Source organism: Hemitrygon akajei, chromosome 10 (assembly GCF_048418815.1).
Source record: "Hemitrygon akajei chromosome 10, sHemAka1.3, whole genome shotgun sequence".
Lineage (NCBI taxonomy): Eukaryota > Metazoa > Chordata > Chondrichthyes > Myliobatiformes > Dasyatidae > Hemitrygon > Hemitrygon akajei.
In genome coordinates this window covers 56,117,978-56,136,140 of record NC_133133.1, presented here as the reverse complement: position 1 = coordinate 56,136,140, position 18,163 = coordinate 56,117,978, and the positions used below count along the sequence as shown (strand labels likewise).

Below are 18,163 nucleotides of genomic sequence, written 5' to 3'. Positions count from 1 at the left end.
GGCCCAGCACGTAACAGCAATTATGAAGAATGCACGGAAGTGCCTGTACTTCCATAGAAGTTTGCGAAGATTCCGCATGCCATCTAAAACTTTGACAGACTTCTATAGATGTGTGGTGAAGATTATATGGACTGTTTGCATCACATCCTGGTATGGAAACACCAATGCCCTTGAATGGAAAATCCTGCACAAAGAAATGGATATGGCCCAGTCCATCACAGGTAAAGCACTCCCCACCATTGAGCATATCTACACAGAGCACTGTCACTGGAAAGATGCAAAATCTATATTTACCTGTACTCAGAAGCATCATCTGTTTTATCACCTTCATAATCCCACACCATCTCTACTGCTGCAATGTAATAGTATCTAGATTGTGAATTGGATGTTCGTAGAACATGCCTTGGCTCCTCTTCTAGGCATAGCTCTCTGTTAGAGAATTTTCTGATGTTGATATCATACATATCATTATAGTCGGACTTATCACCTTCTCCACTGTAGGTTCCTTCTTCATAGTCATCATAATCAAACAACATGTCCTCAGCCAGTATGGAACTGGATTTAGCTGCTGTGGTTGAATTCTTATCTAGTAACGTCTGGTTTAGTCTTATATCTGAAGACTCCATAAACTCTACTTCTGTTTCATTCTCCAAGAATTTCATTTGCTCTGTTTCATTGCTAAATACAGGTTCAATTTTACTGGTTTTGAGAGGGTTGGTGTCCATGGTAACCCTATCCAACAGCTTCCGGCTTTCATTGGTTTTCAGTTTGTTTGATAAAGCATCTTCCATTTCATGAGTCTGATTTGCAAAGAGCAAATTTATTTTACTGACAACTCCAGCAGAGGTCAGGTTAGATTTCAGAAGGTTGTGTAATGTTATCTCTCTCATTCTGTTTGACTGAATAGGGCTGTATGAGCTGAATTTTGCTTTAACTAACTCATCAATATCCTCATTGTTAACTCTGCTGAGCTTGTAGAACAAAGAGTTATTGTAAATCTTTTCAGATTCTATTATGATTGGATCTTTGCCAGTTTTAGGCGGGACATAGAAATCTTTTTTAACTGTTCGATTCAGATCATTGTCGTGTTTGGAAATATGTTTGTCAATCCCATCATTTAGCAATTGAATATCTTTCTTTACCTTCCTTAACTGTTCCCCTAAATCAGGATATTGCCATTGCTTGCAATGAGACCACACTGGATCTATCTCAGTTGTGTTTTGTTCATCATCAGTAACATTAATTTTTTCCTCCACATCAATTGCTTCATAAAAGTCAGTTAGATTATTGCTGTATCCTTTGATTCCACGTGGTGCGGCAACAGGGCTTCTTATTTCATCTCTAAGTATACTTCCACGTGCAAGGTCAAGATCACCTTCTTTCGAATCAATTTCTATAAAAATGTCTTCTAAGCTCTCTGGATCATTGTCGCAGTTACGAACACTGTATTTTGCCCGCATTCCTTGAATTTGGTAATGATGGTTGAGAGGTTCCAGGACCCAGGAACCTAAAGATTGGGAGATTAATAACAACGTAACTTGATTAAATGATAAGCACATAAAAATCTTTTCTTAAAATTAATTAATCTAAATGCAACCATGGAGATACACATTTATTGCTCTGTTATGTTGGAATATCAGACTGCAATTAAGATTTCCTATAATCTAATAGGAATTCCAAAGTTTGAGCAACTGACAATGAACTGTATACTTAATTGGAGCTTCATATAACCTTGCCATTTTCCAGACAGAATAAAGCTACTGTAAACACCTTCACTGACTTGCGTTCTTGTATTTGTTTCCCAGCTTTTAGTACTTGCATTAACTAGGAGTTCCAAATTCAGCAATGAATTGATACAATAAAGTCTGATTTTTATTAAAGTCCCTATTGACTAAAAACCTGCTTGCTGAAGATGAATTGAACTGAACCCAACATATAGTACTGAATCTTGTAGAATAAAAATGACAATTTTTTGGATGGTTTGTGTGGGAAGTAATAACATAGAAAGAGTCCATGAAAGTACTTGTATGTAAACCAACTTACCAATAGATATATTATGTAAATCTGAGCTGTGGATGATCACCCATATTCTTGACCAGAATCATAACTCTGGTCAGGAATATGGCAGAACCTACTGGTTGTACTAATTTTTACTGTGAGGGTACTGATGAAGTTCAGATTATAGATCCTTCATCACTAAGTTCTGATGCATCATTAATCCTGTCTCCACAGATAGGCCTGGCCTAGTGATTATCCTAGCAATTTCTATTTTTATTGATGACTTAGTTTCTAAAGAGCAAACTTATAGTTATCTGTCATCAGGGAAGAGTTTGGGAAATGCCTGTGCTGGGCTTTCTGGTGCTGGAAGCTCTTACTTAGTTGACTCAGGATGTGGTGTATTAACTGCTAGATAGTCTCATTGGTTAATATGGTCGAATTTCACTCCAAAGAAGGCCTTTAGGTTACAGTTGATTTCCATAATTGCCTCTTTTCTGTAATCATTGCTGAATTTTATGGCTTTGTGTGGTATATAAATCCTGGAGATGCAACCATAATAATACTGGTGCTTCCTGCTTCATACACAATGGATTCTGTTTTGCTGTTCCTATGAACTCCAGTGGAGCACTAAAGGGCATAACTGCTTGAATCACATCCACAGTGATCCACGGGTGTTCACTGTCTCATTTTCCTGCAGAAGTAGAACTAGAATTTCCATTACTTACCAATGTTATCCATGTCCATATGGATTGTTTCACTGGAAAATGGGAAGAGAGTTAACACATCCGCATACACACCATCATATTTAAATGTTTGTCCATGGAAGTAGATTGAAAGGAACTTCTCTTGGGCGCCAAGTATTACATGCCAAAAAATCAGTTCATTCATGCAAAACTTCAATTTGGGGACGTTTTCAAATACAAACCCATTAATACCTGCAAAATAGCAAGGTACACATATGTCAATATCTTAAGCATAACAAATATGTAAACTGGAATAGTATTGAATAACACAAAACTCACTATGCCCGAAGCATGTATGTTAATAAAAGAAATAGAATTGGCAATTTGGCTCCTTATGCTTGCTCTAGTATTCAGTAAGATAATAGCTGATCTTTACCGCATTGCCATTTTCCTGCCATAACCATAAATCTCCTGATTCCTTCAATATCTAATATCCTATTGATCTCTGACTTCAATATGTTCAATGGCTTAGGCCCTCTTGGGTGGAAATTTTGGAAGAGTTCCCAAGGTCTGGGTGAAGAAATTTCTTCTCATGCCTGTCTCTCCTGCCACTATCATGGCACATGGAAGCATGTCTTCAGAGGTTCCCATCTGCTTTAAAAGGGCAACAATCTTTCTGGTGCCCAAGAAGAGCAGGGTGAGCTGCCTCAATGACTATTGCCTGATAACACTCACAGCTACCATAATGAAGTGCATTGTAAGGCTGGTCATGGCTAGAATTAACTCATGCCTAAGCAAGGACCTGGACTTGCTGCAATTTGCCTACCACCACAACAACAATCTTGCTGGCTCTCTGTTCACCAGTCAGAAACATGAGGCTGCTCACCACTTCCACTGCTGACCACTCAATGAGGACTGCTGTGTGTTCTCTTGTCTACCCATTCGTAAAGTCCACCTTCAATTCACTGCTCTTACTGACACTGAGTGCAAGGTTGGTGTTGCAAAACCACACAATCAGCTAACCATCTCACTCCTGTACACTTCCTTGTCACTGTCTGAAATTCCACCAAAATCAGCTGTGTCATTCACAAATTTATAGATGGGGTTTAAACTGTGCCTAGCCACACAGCCATGAGTGTAGCGAGAGTAAAGAGATGGGCTAAGCAAGCACCTTGAGGTGTGCCTGCATTGACTGACAGTGAGAAGGAAATGTTATTTCCAATCTGCACTGACTGTGGTGTGCTGAGGAGGAAGTTAAAGATCCAGCTGCAGAGGGAGGTACAGAGGCCCAGGTTTTTAAGCATGTTGATTAATTCTGAGTGAATGATGGTATTGAACACTGAACTGTAATCAGTAAACAGCAGGATGACATTGGGGACTATAACTGGTTACATCACTGTCTGGGATACAGACTCCATTGCAGAGGGTTGAAAAAATCTGCAGAGAGTTGTAGGCTCTGTCAGTTCTATCATGGGCACAACCCTCCAAGGACATTTACAAAAGATGATGCCTCAGAAAGATGGCATCTATCATTAAGGACCTTCACCATTCAGGACACGCCCTCTTCTCATTTCTACATTCAGAGAGGAGGTACAGGAGCCTGAATATGCACACAATGATTTAGCTCTGCTGTCAGATTTCTAGTCCGTGAATCCATGAACACTATTTTGCTCTCTTTTTGCACTATTTACTTATATTTTTAATATTTTATTGTAATATATAGTATTTTATGTATCGTACTGTACCACTGCTGCAAAACAATAAACTTCATGCTATACACTCAGTGGCCACTATATTAGGTACACCTGCTCATAAATGCAAATATCTAATCAGCCAATCATGCGGCACCATCTCAATGACATGGTCAAGAGGTTCAATAGTTCAGACCAAACATCAGAATGGGGAAGAAATGTGGTCTAAGTGACTTTGTTTACTTTTTTATTGTTTGTACGATTTGATCTTTTTCTTGCACATTGGGTGTTTGATGGTCTTTCTTGTGTGGCTTTTTAAAAATGGTCTCTGTAATGTATGGGTATCTTTCTTTTAGAGCAATGATTCCCCTTGGCACTACGTATGATCTGTTGTCTACGCATGCATATTGGTCTGTAGTCCGCACATGTGTATTGTTCTCTCTCTCTCGTTGCAATGTGAATACACTAGTTAAAGCCATCTCCCATGTGCCTGTTTTTATTTAATTGATATGCAGTTGTAAAGACATGGCAAATTGGTGACAAGTATGAACCTAAATGTCAAAAAATATCACAAACTGCACTGACAGTTACAGGCCGAGACAGTGAAAAGAAAGAGTTAAACAGTACGGAGAAGGCTGTCACATACGCTAACAAAGGGATACATGAGTACATTGCATAGTATATAGTGAAAGGCACAGCTAACAAATCTGAAGTGAAACTTTAAAGATGGCTTCAGCCAAGAAAGTTGACAAATTTGATAGTGCTAATGAAGGCTGGGAGTGATATATTGAGAGGTTGAACTGTATTGTAAGGTGAATGACGTGGATGAGCAAAAGTAAGTACTGTATGCATGCTTAGTTCGACTGTACTTCCTTAGAAGGTTGGCGTCATTCAATGTCTATAGTGAGATGCTGAAGATGTTCTATAGGTCAGTTGTGGAGAGCGCCCTCTTCTTTGTGGTGGCGTGTTGGGGAGGAAGCATTAAGAAGAGGGACGCCTCACGTCTTAATAAGCTGGTAAGGAAGGCGGGCTCTGTCGTGGGCAAAGTACTGGAGAGTTTAACATCGGTAGCTGAGCGAAGGGCGCTGAGTAGGCTACGGTCAATTATGGAAAACTCTGAACATCCTCTACATAGCACCATCCAGAGACAGAGAAGCAGTTTCAGCGACAGGTTACTATCGATGCAATGCTCCTCAGACAGGATGAAGAGGTCAATACTCCCCAATGCCATTAGGCTTTACAATTCAACCGCCAGGACTTAAGAACTTTTTAAAAGCTATTATTAATGCTTTTTGAGATAGTGATTTAGATGCATATCATATTTTTTACTGAGTTAAGTACTGTATGTAACTAGTTTTGCTACAACAAGTGTATGGGACATTGGAAAAAAAAAAGTTGAATTTCCCCATGGGGATGAATAAAGTATCTATCTATCTATCTATCTTAGCTTAATGGGTACAAGGGCGTACAGTCTCTTATGAAACCTAGTAACTCCTGAAAAACCAGTAAGCAAGATGTTCAACAAAATTATTACAATTTTACTTGAGTCCTGAACTGTTGGTAATAGCTGAGAGATTTAGATTTTACAAAAGGAATCAGTCAAAGAATGAAAGCATTTCTGAATACGCTGCAGAACTGCGCAGATCTTCCCCGTACTGTGACTTTAGAGGTGGACTTTCTAACATATTAAGAGACATGTGGAATGCATAGTCAAAGCACTCAATAGAGGCTACTGTCTGAAAGAGACCTAACCTTAGAACGGGCATTGACCATGGAATATCGTTAGAGACTACGGCAAAGGATTCAGTAGAACTACAAAAAAAGAGTTTGAAATGTGAAATGTACAAAATGTTCCTGAAAGAGCCAGAAATGTTATCGATGTGGCAAATCCTCCCATGTTGCAAATGACTATGGTTCAAAGAAAAACTCTGCAGAAAATGCCACAGACAAGGTCACATAGAGAGAGTGTTCAAAGGAGACAAAAAGCACAACCATGTGAAAAGTTTCAAACACAAAACTAAGCAAATGCATAAAGTGACCAAATGTGAAACTACACAGAGTCTGACAAAGATGACCTGTTATGTCTAGAACTGCATAGTATCACTGAAGCAGATCACAAAATTATATGGATCACAATAGATGTATCTGGTGCAAAACTGAAAATAGAACAGGATACAGGGTCAACTTTGTCCATAATTCCAGAGGCTGACTACAATAGACTGTTTTCTAAGATATTAGAAAAGACCTCGGTGATGTTAAAGGCCTACATAGGTGAAAAAGTGTCTCCCAAAGGCAAACTGAAGGTGAATGTGACGTATGGAGGCCAAACACAGCAGTTAGAGCTTTATGTGTTGAAAAGTGGAGGGTCAGCACTTTTCGGATGTGAATGGATGAAAAAAATGCAACAAGACTGGAACCCATTCAAAGCTCTCTATGTGTCATCAACAGGCAACTGCAGCCCAAATGGCAGCACCAACCAGAGACCATCACAGCTGCTTAATGCTAATGAGAAGCTGCTTGAGAAGGGGATTGGTAACCTTAAAGGCATGAAGACCAGAATTGAACTGGATGAAACAACAACACCAAGATTTCATAAAGCACATCCAGTGCCTCATGCACTACATCCTAAAGTGGATGCTGAAATGCAGAGCTTGGAGGCGTCTGGCACTCTCTCCAAGGTTGAGTGGAGAGACTGGGCCATGTCCATCGTCCCGGTGATTAAGAAAGTGAAGGCCAGAGCCGTTCACATAAGTGGGGATTTCAAAGTGAGCATGGACCTGGTGCTGTGTACTGTGCAGAATTCCCTGCCATGAATCGAAGACATTTTTGTATCTTTGGCAGGCAGGGAAAGGTTTTCAAAGATTGACTTGTCACAAGCTTATCTGCAAATGGTGATTGAGGAGTCAAGCAGGAAGTTCCTCATAATCAAAACTCACAAGGGACTGTTCCAGCATAATTGTCTCATCTTTGGTGTCGCATCAGCTCCAGCAATTTGGCAAAGTGCAATGGAGCAAGTGCTCAAGATATCCCAGCAACACTATGTTACCTTGATTGCCCCTTGTGTCCATTTTCAATTCCAGGAAGGGAATTCCAGTGATGACTGCTACGCAGTTACAACGTTGGGCACTGCTCCTAGGAGCCCACTCTTATGACATAGAGTGCAAGGTACCAAACAACACAGCAATGCTGACAATTTGTCATGTCTTCCATTGCTGACAACTGAAGAAGAAAGTCCTTCATACTGTGACCCAGTGTAAGTGTTCTACACGGCATTTGCTAGTAACAAATTTGGAAATCAAAGAGGAAACGAGGAATGACCCAACATTGTCAAAAGTCTATGAAATCACCATGCAAGGATGGCCAGCTCATAGTAACCCTATGTTTCCAGAATTCTCAGTGAGATGAGACCAACTGATGATATGTCGAGGAACGCTGATGTGCAGATCTCGTGTTGTGGTTTCTCTAAACTGCGCACCCCAGAATGTTGGAGAATCTTCATTAAGGATATCTAGGTACAGTCAAGATGAAGAGTCTCACTCAGAGCTATGAGTGGTGGTCAGGAATAGATAAATAGATTGAAGACTTGGCCAAAAGGTACAAAATGCACCCCCACTGGCACTGCCACACCCATTGGAGTGGCCATCTTCACCATGGCAAAGAGTACAGATTGACTTTGCTGGGCCATTCAAGGACTCCATGTTTCTGATTGCTGTGGTTGCTCATTTGAGGTGGCCAGAGGTCCTACCAATGAAGTCAACCACCTCAGCAAAAACTCTTGCTGCCCTGAGGACTATGTTTTCCAGGGACAGTTTGCCAAAACAAATTGGGAGTGATAATGGACTACAATACACATCAGAAGAATTCCAACTGTTCTTGAAGAAAAATGGCAACAGATATTTCAAGTCAGCTCCTCACCACCCAGTAATAAATGAGTTAACTAAAAGGTTTATCCAAACCTTCAGGAAGTCTGTTAAAGTGATGGACCAGAAGGACATTTCTCTACAGCACAAGGTGGACAGCTTCCTTTTTGTGTATTGGAACTCTGTTCATGCGACAACAAATCAAACGCCTACAGTGCTGTTCATGAACAGGAATCTAAGATCTCTCATAGACCTCCTAAAACAAGACCAATTGAGGGAAGTACAGAATAAACAGTTCAGTCAGTTGCCAAGTGAAGCAGCAAGGAGCTTTGAGATTGGACACGATTACTGATTACTGAGAGGACAAGTAGACACCCGATAGGATAGCTAGAAGAACTGGACCGTTGATGTACACAGTGGATGCTGGAGATCAGACACGAAGATGTCATGTGGACAATATAATGGATGATCAACTGAAGAATACACCGAGTCGATTGCATCCAATTCGACACTGGCAACCGAGAATGTTATCATTGACAAGACCCCTGCCAAACCCGATGCCACTCCACAGGTCCAGAGGCACGAAGGTAACGTTATCATTGACAAGACCCCTGCCAAACCTGATGCCACTCCACAGGTCCAGAGGCACGAAGGTAACGTTATCATTGACAAGACCCCTGCCAAACCTGATGCCACTCTACAGGCCCAGGGGCACGAAGGTAATGTTATCATTGACAAACCCCTGCCAAACCCGATGTCTCTCCACAGGTCCAGAGGCACTATGAGAACGTTATCATTGACAAGACCCCTGCCAAACCCGATGCCTCTCCACAGGTCCAGAGGCGCTATCTGGAAAGAATCAGTGCGCCACCCAAAAGATTGATCTTTAGTGTAGTGAAGATGTTATGGACCATTATTGTGAAATTATTTTTATTTGGAATATGGTTTACGACAGGGAAATTGAATGTGTTGTACATATACAGTTTTATGGTACATTAATCAAAAAGGGAAGGAAGTGTAATCTATGGATTCATTTCTTTTGGAGCAATGACTTGACTTAGCACTATGTATGGACTGTTGTCTATGCATGCACATTGACCTCTCTCTCTCTCTCTCGCTCGTTCTCTTTCTGCAATGTGAATACACCAGTTAAAGCCACTTCCTGTATGCGTGTTTTTATTTAATTGATATGTAGTTGCAAAGACACAACTATTTTATTGTATTTCTTTGTTTCGTGGATGCCCATAAGAAGACAAATCTCAAGATTGAATACAACAAACATACTTTAATAATAAATGTACTTTGAACTTTGAAAGTAGAACCTAAGTGCTGGTCTGTCATTAATCAGGACCTTTTCAAACCAGGAGTTTGCTGGTTTGTTGTTTTACATACAGTTATGCCAAATTACTGCTGAGATTTAAGTCAGATGCAAGCTTCCAATATTTCTTGTAAAATAAATTAAATGAGGTTTGGCTGGACAGCTGTTGTTACTTAAATGTTACAAACACTTACTGTACATTAGATTGGAAGCGTAAAATTCAGGATCATCCGGGTTCACTTGCAAAGGGTCTTCACAGTATTTCTCAATATTTTCGTTTATGTACCAACTTTTATTCTCATCAAACAGAGAAAAGTAGAGATACTTAGCTTGGTCAATCTTGACCTGTGAAGTAGGTTAAAACAAAATTGCAACTGGTTTATTATTGTCACATGTACTGAGATACAGTTAAAAGCTTGACGCGTTCGGTTCATACAGATCAATTCATTATGCAGTGCATTGAGGTAGAACAAGGTAAAACAATAATGGAATACAAAATAAAGTATAACAGCTTTAGAGAAAGTGCACTGCAGGTGAACAATAAGGTGCAAGATCCAAACAAGCTATATCATGATTTCAAGAGCCCATCTTATCGTACTAGGAATCTTATTGTAACAGCAGGATAGAACTTGGTGGTATGTTCTTTCAGCCTTTTGTATCTTCTGCCTAATAGAAGAGAGGAGAAGAGAAAATGTTCTGAATGGATAGGGTCTTTGAGTATTCTTGTTCCTTTCCTGAGGCAGTGAGAAGTACAGACAGCTGTCCTCCGTGATTTATTGAGCGATGTACACAATTCTCTGTAGTTGCTTGTGGGCTCATGCAAAGTATTTGCCATACCAAGCCAATATGCATCCAGATAGAAGTATATTTGCAGCCAATGTTGTCATTGATAAGAAACACTATCTTGCTTTGCACGCGAGTTTATAACTTAAAGTTCTAAAGTGCAGGGTGAGTCAATTGCGTTGTGTAAAATTTCACTTCCTGAGAAGAAATGCATTCCTAGTCCATTGATTGCTTCAACATTGCAGTTACTGGAAAGCTATGGTAAACATTTTTATTACATTGCAATCCAGTGACACATTTATTTTTATTCCCAATGAATATTAAAATAGTTTCCTCATTGCAAAAATACATTACATTTGGTGTAACCACTAAAGTCCATTGTAAGCATCAACCCCAATAGTACCATGAGGAAAGAATGCAATATAGAGTCCGGATTTTAAATTTTGCATTATGGAAAGAAGAAAAAAGTGTATCAAATTTATATGCAGGACTCTAATATTTAATTTTTAATTTTTTAATATTTAGTTTTAAATTTTAATTTTTCTTCCTCTGAGGTTTCTCCATTTATGAATACACTGTCCTTTTATAGAGTGCACAGTTCTGTTGGTGCTAAAGCCTTTTCACAACCCAAGAGTGATATGCTGAGAAGTTACTTGATGTTAATCATGTCAACTAATTACATTCCGATAATCTCCCCAGGGGTAAATATCCAGCACTGATCAATAGATAGAGATTCTTGGTGTTGCTACCGTTTGTAACTGGGCGATATGAAGGCCAGCTGTTTCAGCTGCTCGAAGGATCAGGAACTGGCCTTCTAAGGACTGATCTCACCTCCTTGATCAGACATACGGATATATCAAGCCTCTGCCAACACTTCCTGCCTATCTCTCGTCTACCCTCTCATTTGTCATCTGTGAAACGTCAATGTAATGCAATAAACTTCAATGCAATATAAAACAAATAAGCCCGATTCAACTTCGCAAATGTCATCTCTCCATTCACAAAATGTTGGAGGAACTCAGTAGGTTAGGCAGCAGCTGTGGAAATGTCAATGTTTTGGGCTGAGACCAGGACTGGAAATGAAGGGGGAAGACAACACAAAAAAACGGTGGGGGGAAGGGAAGAAGGATAAATTGATAGATCAAGCCTGGTGTTTGGGAAAGGTAAAGGGCTGGAGAGGAAGGAATCTGATAGGAGAGGTGAGTGGAATATAGGAGAAAGGGGAGGAGGAGGGGCACCAAAGGGAGATGATAGGTAGGTGAGAAGAGGTAAGAGGCCATAGTGAGGAATCGAAGAAAAGCGAAGGGCAAGGAAAATTTTTTCACCACAGGGAGAAATTTAAATTCATGCCATCAGGCTGGAGGCTAACTAGTCAGAATATAAGCTGCTGCTTCTCTACCCTGAAGGTGCCCTCATTGTGACACATGAGGAGGCCATGGAACAACATGTTGGAATGAGAATGGGAATCAGAATTAAAATGTTTGGCCACCAAGAATTCCTGTTTTTGGCAGATGGAGTGGAGGTGAAGTGGTTTCTCATTGATGATGGATCTCATCAATGTAGAAGAGGCCACATGGGGAGCCCTGGACACAATAGACGACCCTGGCAGATTTGCAGATAAAGTGTTGCCTCACCTAGGAGGTGAGCGAGGAATTGAATGGGCAGGTGTCGTACCTTGACCACTTGCAGGGATGAGTACCCGGAGACAGATTAGTAGGGAGTGACAAACGGAAAAGGAAATCACGGAGGGAGCAATCCCTGTGGAAACAGAGAATGGGAGGGGGAGGTAAAATTTGTTTGGAGGTAGGATCCCTTTGGAATTCACAGAAGTTGCGGAGAATGATTTATTGGATGTGGAGGCTCATGGGGTGGTAGGTAAGGACAAAAGGAATTCTAAGGTGGCAGGAAAAATGGGGTGAGCACAGACATTCAGGAAATGGAGGAGATGCAGGTGAGGGCAGTGTCGATGGTGGAGGAAGAGAAACCATGTTCTTTGAAGAAGGGTGATGTCCTGGAGAGGAAAGCCACAACAGATGTGGGGGATGAAGGATCTGAGAAAAGGGAGTAGTATTTTTACAGGAGTCAGGATGGTATGAGATAACGAGATAGCTGTGGGGATTAGAAGGTTTATAAAAATGTCGGTCGACGGTTGTCACCAGAGATGGAGACAGACAGATCAAGAAAGAGGAAGGGCCGAAGGAAACATTGCTGAGGGTGACGATCAGTTCTGCCAAGGGAGAGTGGTTTTAGAAGGGAAATGGTTGTTTCTTTTATTTAGAAAGAAGCAGAGAACTTTAAGGCCTTCTTGATGTGGGATAGAAGTGTATAGGGACTAGACATACACGGTGAAAATGAGGTGGTCAGGGAGATCGAGAGCATAAGAAATGTCATGGATGTAGGTGGGAAGGGGCTGAACCAAGGGGGATAGAATGGAATTGTGGTATGAGGACACATGTTCAGTGGGGCAAGAGCAGGCAGAGACAATAGGCCTACCCATACAGTCAGGTTTGTGGATCTTGTGTAGGAGGTAGAAGCAAGCAGTTCGGGGTAAGGGGACTATGAGTTTGGAAGTGGTGGATGGGAGTTCTCCAGAGTTGATGGGATCAGTGATGGTGTTGGAGACAGTTTTCTGATAGTCCAGAGTGGGGCCTGGTCCCTATACACTTTGATTCCCCCATCAAAATGGCCTTAAAGCTCTCCACTTCTTTCTCAGTAAAAGAACCACCCAGTTCCCCTCCTCCACCACCCTCCTTCATCTGGCAAAACTGGTCCTCATCCTCAACAATTCTTCCTTTGGCTCCTCCCACTTTATCCAGACTGGACGGGTAACCATGGACACCTGCATGGGCCCCAGCTATGCCTGCCTCTTCATTGGCTAAGTAGAACAGTCCATGTTCCAAGCCTTCCCTGGTAATGCTCCCCAACTCTTCCCCACTACATTTACGACTGCATTGGAACTGCTTCATGTACCCATGCTGAGCTCATCAATTTCATCAACTTTGCCTCTAACTTCCACCTGTCCTTAAATTTACTTGGTCCATTTCTGAAATCTCCTTCCTTTTTCTCGATTTCTCTCTCTCCATCTCTGGAGACAAACTGCTGACCGACATCTTTTACAAACCTACCAATTCCCACAGCTCTCTTGACTATACCTAACACCACCCTGTTTCATGTAAAAATGCTGTTCCCTTTTCTCAGTCACTCCGGCTCCAACACATCCAACACAGGACATTAGAAATGTCCTCCTTCAAAGAACAGTGTTTCCCTTCCTCCTCCATTGATGCTGCCCTCACCCACATCTCCTCCATTTCCCTAACATCTGCACTCACCCCATCTTTTTGCCGTCTTATGAGCGATAGTGTTCTTCTTGTCCTTACCTTCACCCAATGAGCCTCCGCATCCAACACATCATTCTCTGCAACTTCTGCCATCTCCAAAGGGATCCTACCACCAAACACATCTTCACTTCCCCACCCACTCTCTCCACTTTTGACAGGAATTGCTCCCTCCATGATTCCCTTTTCCATTTGTCCCTCCCCACTAATCTCCTTCCAGGCGCTTATTCATGCGAGTGGCCAAAATGCTACACCTGCCCAATCTCCACTCAGGGCCCCAAACAGTCCATCCAGATGAGACAACACTCCACCAGTGAATCTGCTGAGGTTGCCTATTGTACCCAGTGCTCCCGATGCAGTCTCATTGGTGAGACCCGTATTAAATAGGGGGATTGCTTCTTCGAGCACCTCAGCACCATCCGCCAAAAGCAGAACCCCCAGTGCCCAAACATTTTAATTCTAATTCTCATTCCCTTTCCAACATGTCAGTCCATGCCCTCATCTTTGTACCACAATGAGGCCACACTCAGGGTGGAGGAGTAACACCTTACCTGACAACAGCTTATAAAGCAACATCTGGGTAGCTGTCGACCTGATGGCCCAAATATCGATTTCTCTCTCCAGTAAAAAAGATTTCCGTCTCTTCTACTTCTTTTCCCCATTCTGGCCTCTTACCTCTTTTCACCTGTCTATCACCTCCTGTTGGTGTTTCTCCTTCTTCCCTTTCTCCTATGGTCCACTCTCCCCTCCTATCAGATTCCTTCCTTTCCAGCCCTTTTCCTTTCCTACCCAATTGGCTTCACCTCTCACCTTCTAACTCTTCCCCTTCCACAACCATTTCATTCTGGCATCTTCCTCCATCCTTTCTAGTCCTGAAAAAAAGGCCTCGGCCTGAAATGTTGCCTGTTTGCTCATTTCCATGGATGCTGCCTGACCTGCTGAGTTTTGGGTGTGTTTTCCAGCATTTCCAGAATTTCTTGTGTCTATCATCTCTCTATTGGTTCCTTAGTCATTAAAGCTACATCTTTGATAAATCATCACAACTACAAACAACAGGTTGATAATGTCTGATTATTAATAATGAGTTTCTCCTCACCGGTCTTGCAAAGGAATCTATCATATTTTTGGCACAGATCAAGAGAGGTCCCAGGAGCCCGGAGGCTATATCACGATCCATATCCACGTTGCTGTAGTAAAATCGGGTCAGGCAGCCCAGATCGGAGCCGGTGGGTCCGTCACTTTGTGCCACAGTCCAGACGTAGGTAACCGTTTCATTGGGTTTAACAGCATGATTTCTGACATTGATATCTGAAGAGATAATCCAAAGAGTATGCACACATAGAATATGTCCAAAGGCACACAGGGTGCTTAACATTTTTAAAACAGCTGTAATTATTCATGGTAAGATTTAAGATTTAATCCACAATTTTAATATTTAGCTGTCTCTTTGGAAAAGCAAGAAGTTGAAGAAGGACTAATATTTCAGATCCTTCACTGTGTTCACTATTCAATTAAGATTATGGCTGATCTTTTACTTCGATGTAATTTTCCGAGGCCAGCTCCATATCCTTTCATTCCCTTAATATCTAAGATTTACAGTATATTGAGCTTTGTCTGAATATCTTCAGTAACTACCTTCCACCACCTTCATGGGTGGAGAATTTTTGCCCTTACTTTGAGATTAACTCATGACTCTGGACAACTCTACAAGGGAAAACATCATATAACCATATAACCATATAACCATATAACAATCACAGCACGGAAACAGGCCATTCCGGCCCTCCTAGTCCGTGCCGAACTCTTAATCTCACCTAGTCCCACCTACCCGCACTCAGCCCATAACCCTCCACTCCTTTCCTATCCATATACCTATCCAATTTTACCTTAAATGACACAACTGATCTGGCCTCTACTACTTCTACAGGAAGCTCATTCCACACAGCTATCACTCTCTGAGTAAAGAAATACCCCCTCGTGTTTCCCTTAAACTTTTGCCCCCTAACTCTCAAATCATGTCCTCTCGTTTGAATCTCCCCTACTCTCAATGGAAACAGCCTATTCACGTCAACTCTATCTATCCCTCTCAACATTTTAAATACCTCGATCAAATCCCCCCTCAACCTTCTACGCTCCAATGAATAGAGACCTAACTTGTTCAACCTTTCTCTGTAACTTAAGTGCTGAAACCCTGGTAACATCCTAGTAAATCGTCTCTGCACTCTCTCTAATTTATTGATATCTTTCCTATAATTCGGTGACCAGAACTGTACACAATATTCCAAATTTGGCCTTACCAATGCCTTGTACAATTTTAACATTACATCCCAACTTCTGTACTCAATGCTCTGATTTATAAAGGCCAGCGTTCCAAAAGCCTTCTTCACCACCCTATCTACATGAGACTCCACCTTCAGGGAACTATGCACTGTTATTCCTAGATCTCTCTGTTCCACTGCATTCCTCAATGCCCTACCATTTACCCTGTATGTTCTATTTGGATTATTCCTGCCAAAATGTAGAACCTCACACTTCTCAGCATTAAACTCCATCTGCCAACGTTCAGCCCATTCTTCTAACCGGCATAAATCTCCCTGCAAGCTTTGAAAACCCACCTCATTATCCACAACACCTCCTACCTTAGTATCATCAGCATACTTACTAATCCAATTTACCACCCCATCATCCAGATCATTTATGTATATTACAAACAACATTGGGCCCAAAACAGATCCCTGAGGCACCCCGCTAGTCACCGGCCTCCATCCCGATAAACAATTATCCACCACTACTCTCTGGCATCTCCCATCTAGCCACTGTTGAATCCATTTTATTACTCCAGCACTAATACCTAACGACTGAACCTTCTTAACTAACCTTCCATGTGGAACTTTGTCAAAGGCCTTGCTGAAGTCCATATAGACTACATCCACTGCCTTACCCTCGTCAACATTCCTCGTAACTACTTCAAAAAATTCAATAAGGTTTGTCAAACATGACCTTCCACGCACAAATCCATGCTGGCTACTCCTAATCAGATCCTGTCTATCCAGATAATTATAAATACTATCTCTAAGAATACTTTCCATTAATTTACCCACCACTGATGTCAAACTGACAGGTCTATAATTGCCAGGCTTACTTCTAGAACCCTTTTTAAACAATGGAACCACATGAGCAATACGCCAATCCTCCGGCACAATCCCTGTTTCTAATGACATCTGAAAGATCTCCGTCAGAGCTCCTGCTATCTCTACACAAACTTCCCTCAAGGTCCTGGGGAATATCCGGTCAGGACCCGGAGATTTATCCACTTTTAAATTTCTTAAAAGCGCCAGTACTTCCACCTCTTTAATTGTCATAGGTTCCATAACTTCCTTACTTGTTTCCCACACCTTACACCATTCGATATCCTTCTCCTTAGTGAATACCGAAGAGAAGAAATCGTTCAAAATCTCTCCCATCTCCCTCGGCTCCACACATAGCTGACCACCCTGATTCTCTAAGGGACCAATTTTATCCCTCACTATCCTCTTGCTTTTAATATAACTGTAGAAGCCTTTCGGATTTACTTCCACCTTATTTGCCAAACCAAACTCGTAACTTCTTTTAGCTTTTCTAATCTCCTTCTTAAGTTTCCTTTTACATTCTTTATATTCCTCGAGCAATTCCTTTACTCCATGCTGCCTATATCTATTGTAGACATCCCTCTTTTTTCGAACCAAGTTTCTAATATCCCTTGAAAACCATGGCGCTTTCAAACCTTTAATCTTTCCTTTCAACCGAACAGGAACATAAAGATTCTGTACCCTCATAATTTCACCCTTAAATGACCTCCATTTCTCTATTACATCCTTCCCATAAAACAACTTGACCCATTCCACTCTCTCTAAATCCCTGCGCATCTCCTCAAAGTTAGCCTTTCTCCAATCAAAAATCTCAACTCTAGGTCCAGTCCTGTCCTTCTCCATAATTATATTGAAGCTAATGCTATTGTGATCACTGGACCCGAAGTGCTCCCCAACACATACATCTGTCAGCTGACCTATCGCATTCCCTAACAGGAGATCCAACACTGCCCCATCTCTAGTCGGTACTTCTATGTATTGTTGCAAAAAGCTATCCTGCACACATTTCACAAACTCTAAACCATCCAGCCCTTTTACAGAATGAGCTTCCCAATCTATGTGTGGAAAATTAAAATCTCCCACAATCACCACCTTGTGTTTACTACAAATATCTGCTATCTCCTTACACATTTGCTCTTCCAACTCACGCTCCCCATTAGGTGGCCTATAATACACTCCTATCAGTGTTACTACACCTTTCCCATTCCTCAATTCCACCCAAATAGCCTCCCTAGAGGAGCTCTGTAATCTATCCTTCCAAAGCACCGCCATAAGATTTTCTCGGACAAGCAATGCAACACCTCCTCCTCTGGCCCCTCCTACTCTATCACACCTGAAGCAACTAAATCCAGGAATATTTAGTTGCC

General features: G+C 41.5%; 1 protein-coding gene across 2 annotated transcripts in view; it reads right to left on the bottom strand.

Moving 5' to 3' along the window:
- f8 (coagulation factor VIII, procoagulant component) overlaps positions 1 to 18,163 on the bottom strand; it is a 118,949-nt gene that overhangs the window by 31,065 nt on the left and 69,721 nt on the right. For both annotated transcript variants that reach the window (XR_012100540.1, XM_073058335.1), the window contains exons 12-15: positions 14,765 to 14,976; positions 9,745 to 9,895; positions 2,724 to 2,933; positions 295 to 1,507 (exon numbers count right to left, since the gene is read on the bottom strand). Coding sequence is in view for 1 of the 2 variants with exons in the window: in XM_073058335.1 (XP_072914436.1) it covers positions 295 to 1,507; positions 2,724 to 2,933; positions 9,745 to 9,895; positions 14,765 to 14,976 (1,786 nt within the window). In the remaining variant the exon portion in view is untranslated. The remainder of the gene's footprint in view (positions 1 to 294; positions 1,508 to 2,723; positions 2,934 to 9,744; positions 9,896 to 14,764; positions 14,977 to 18,163) is intronic.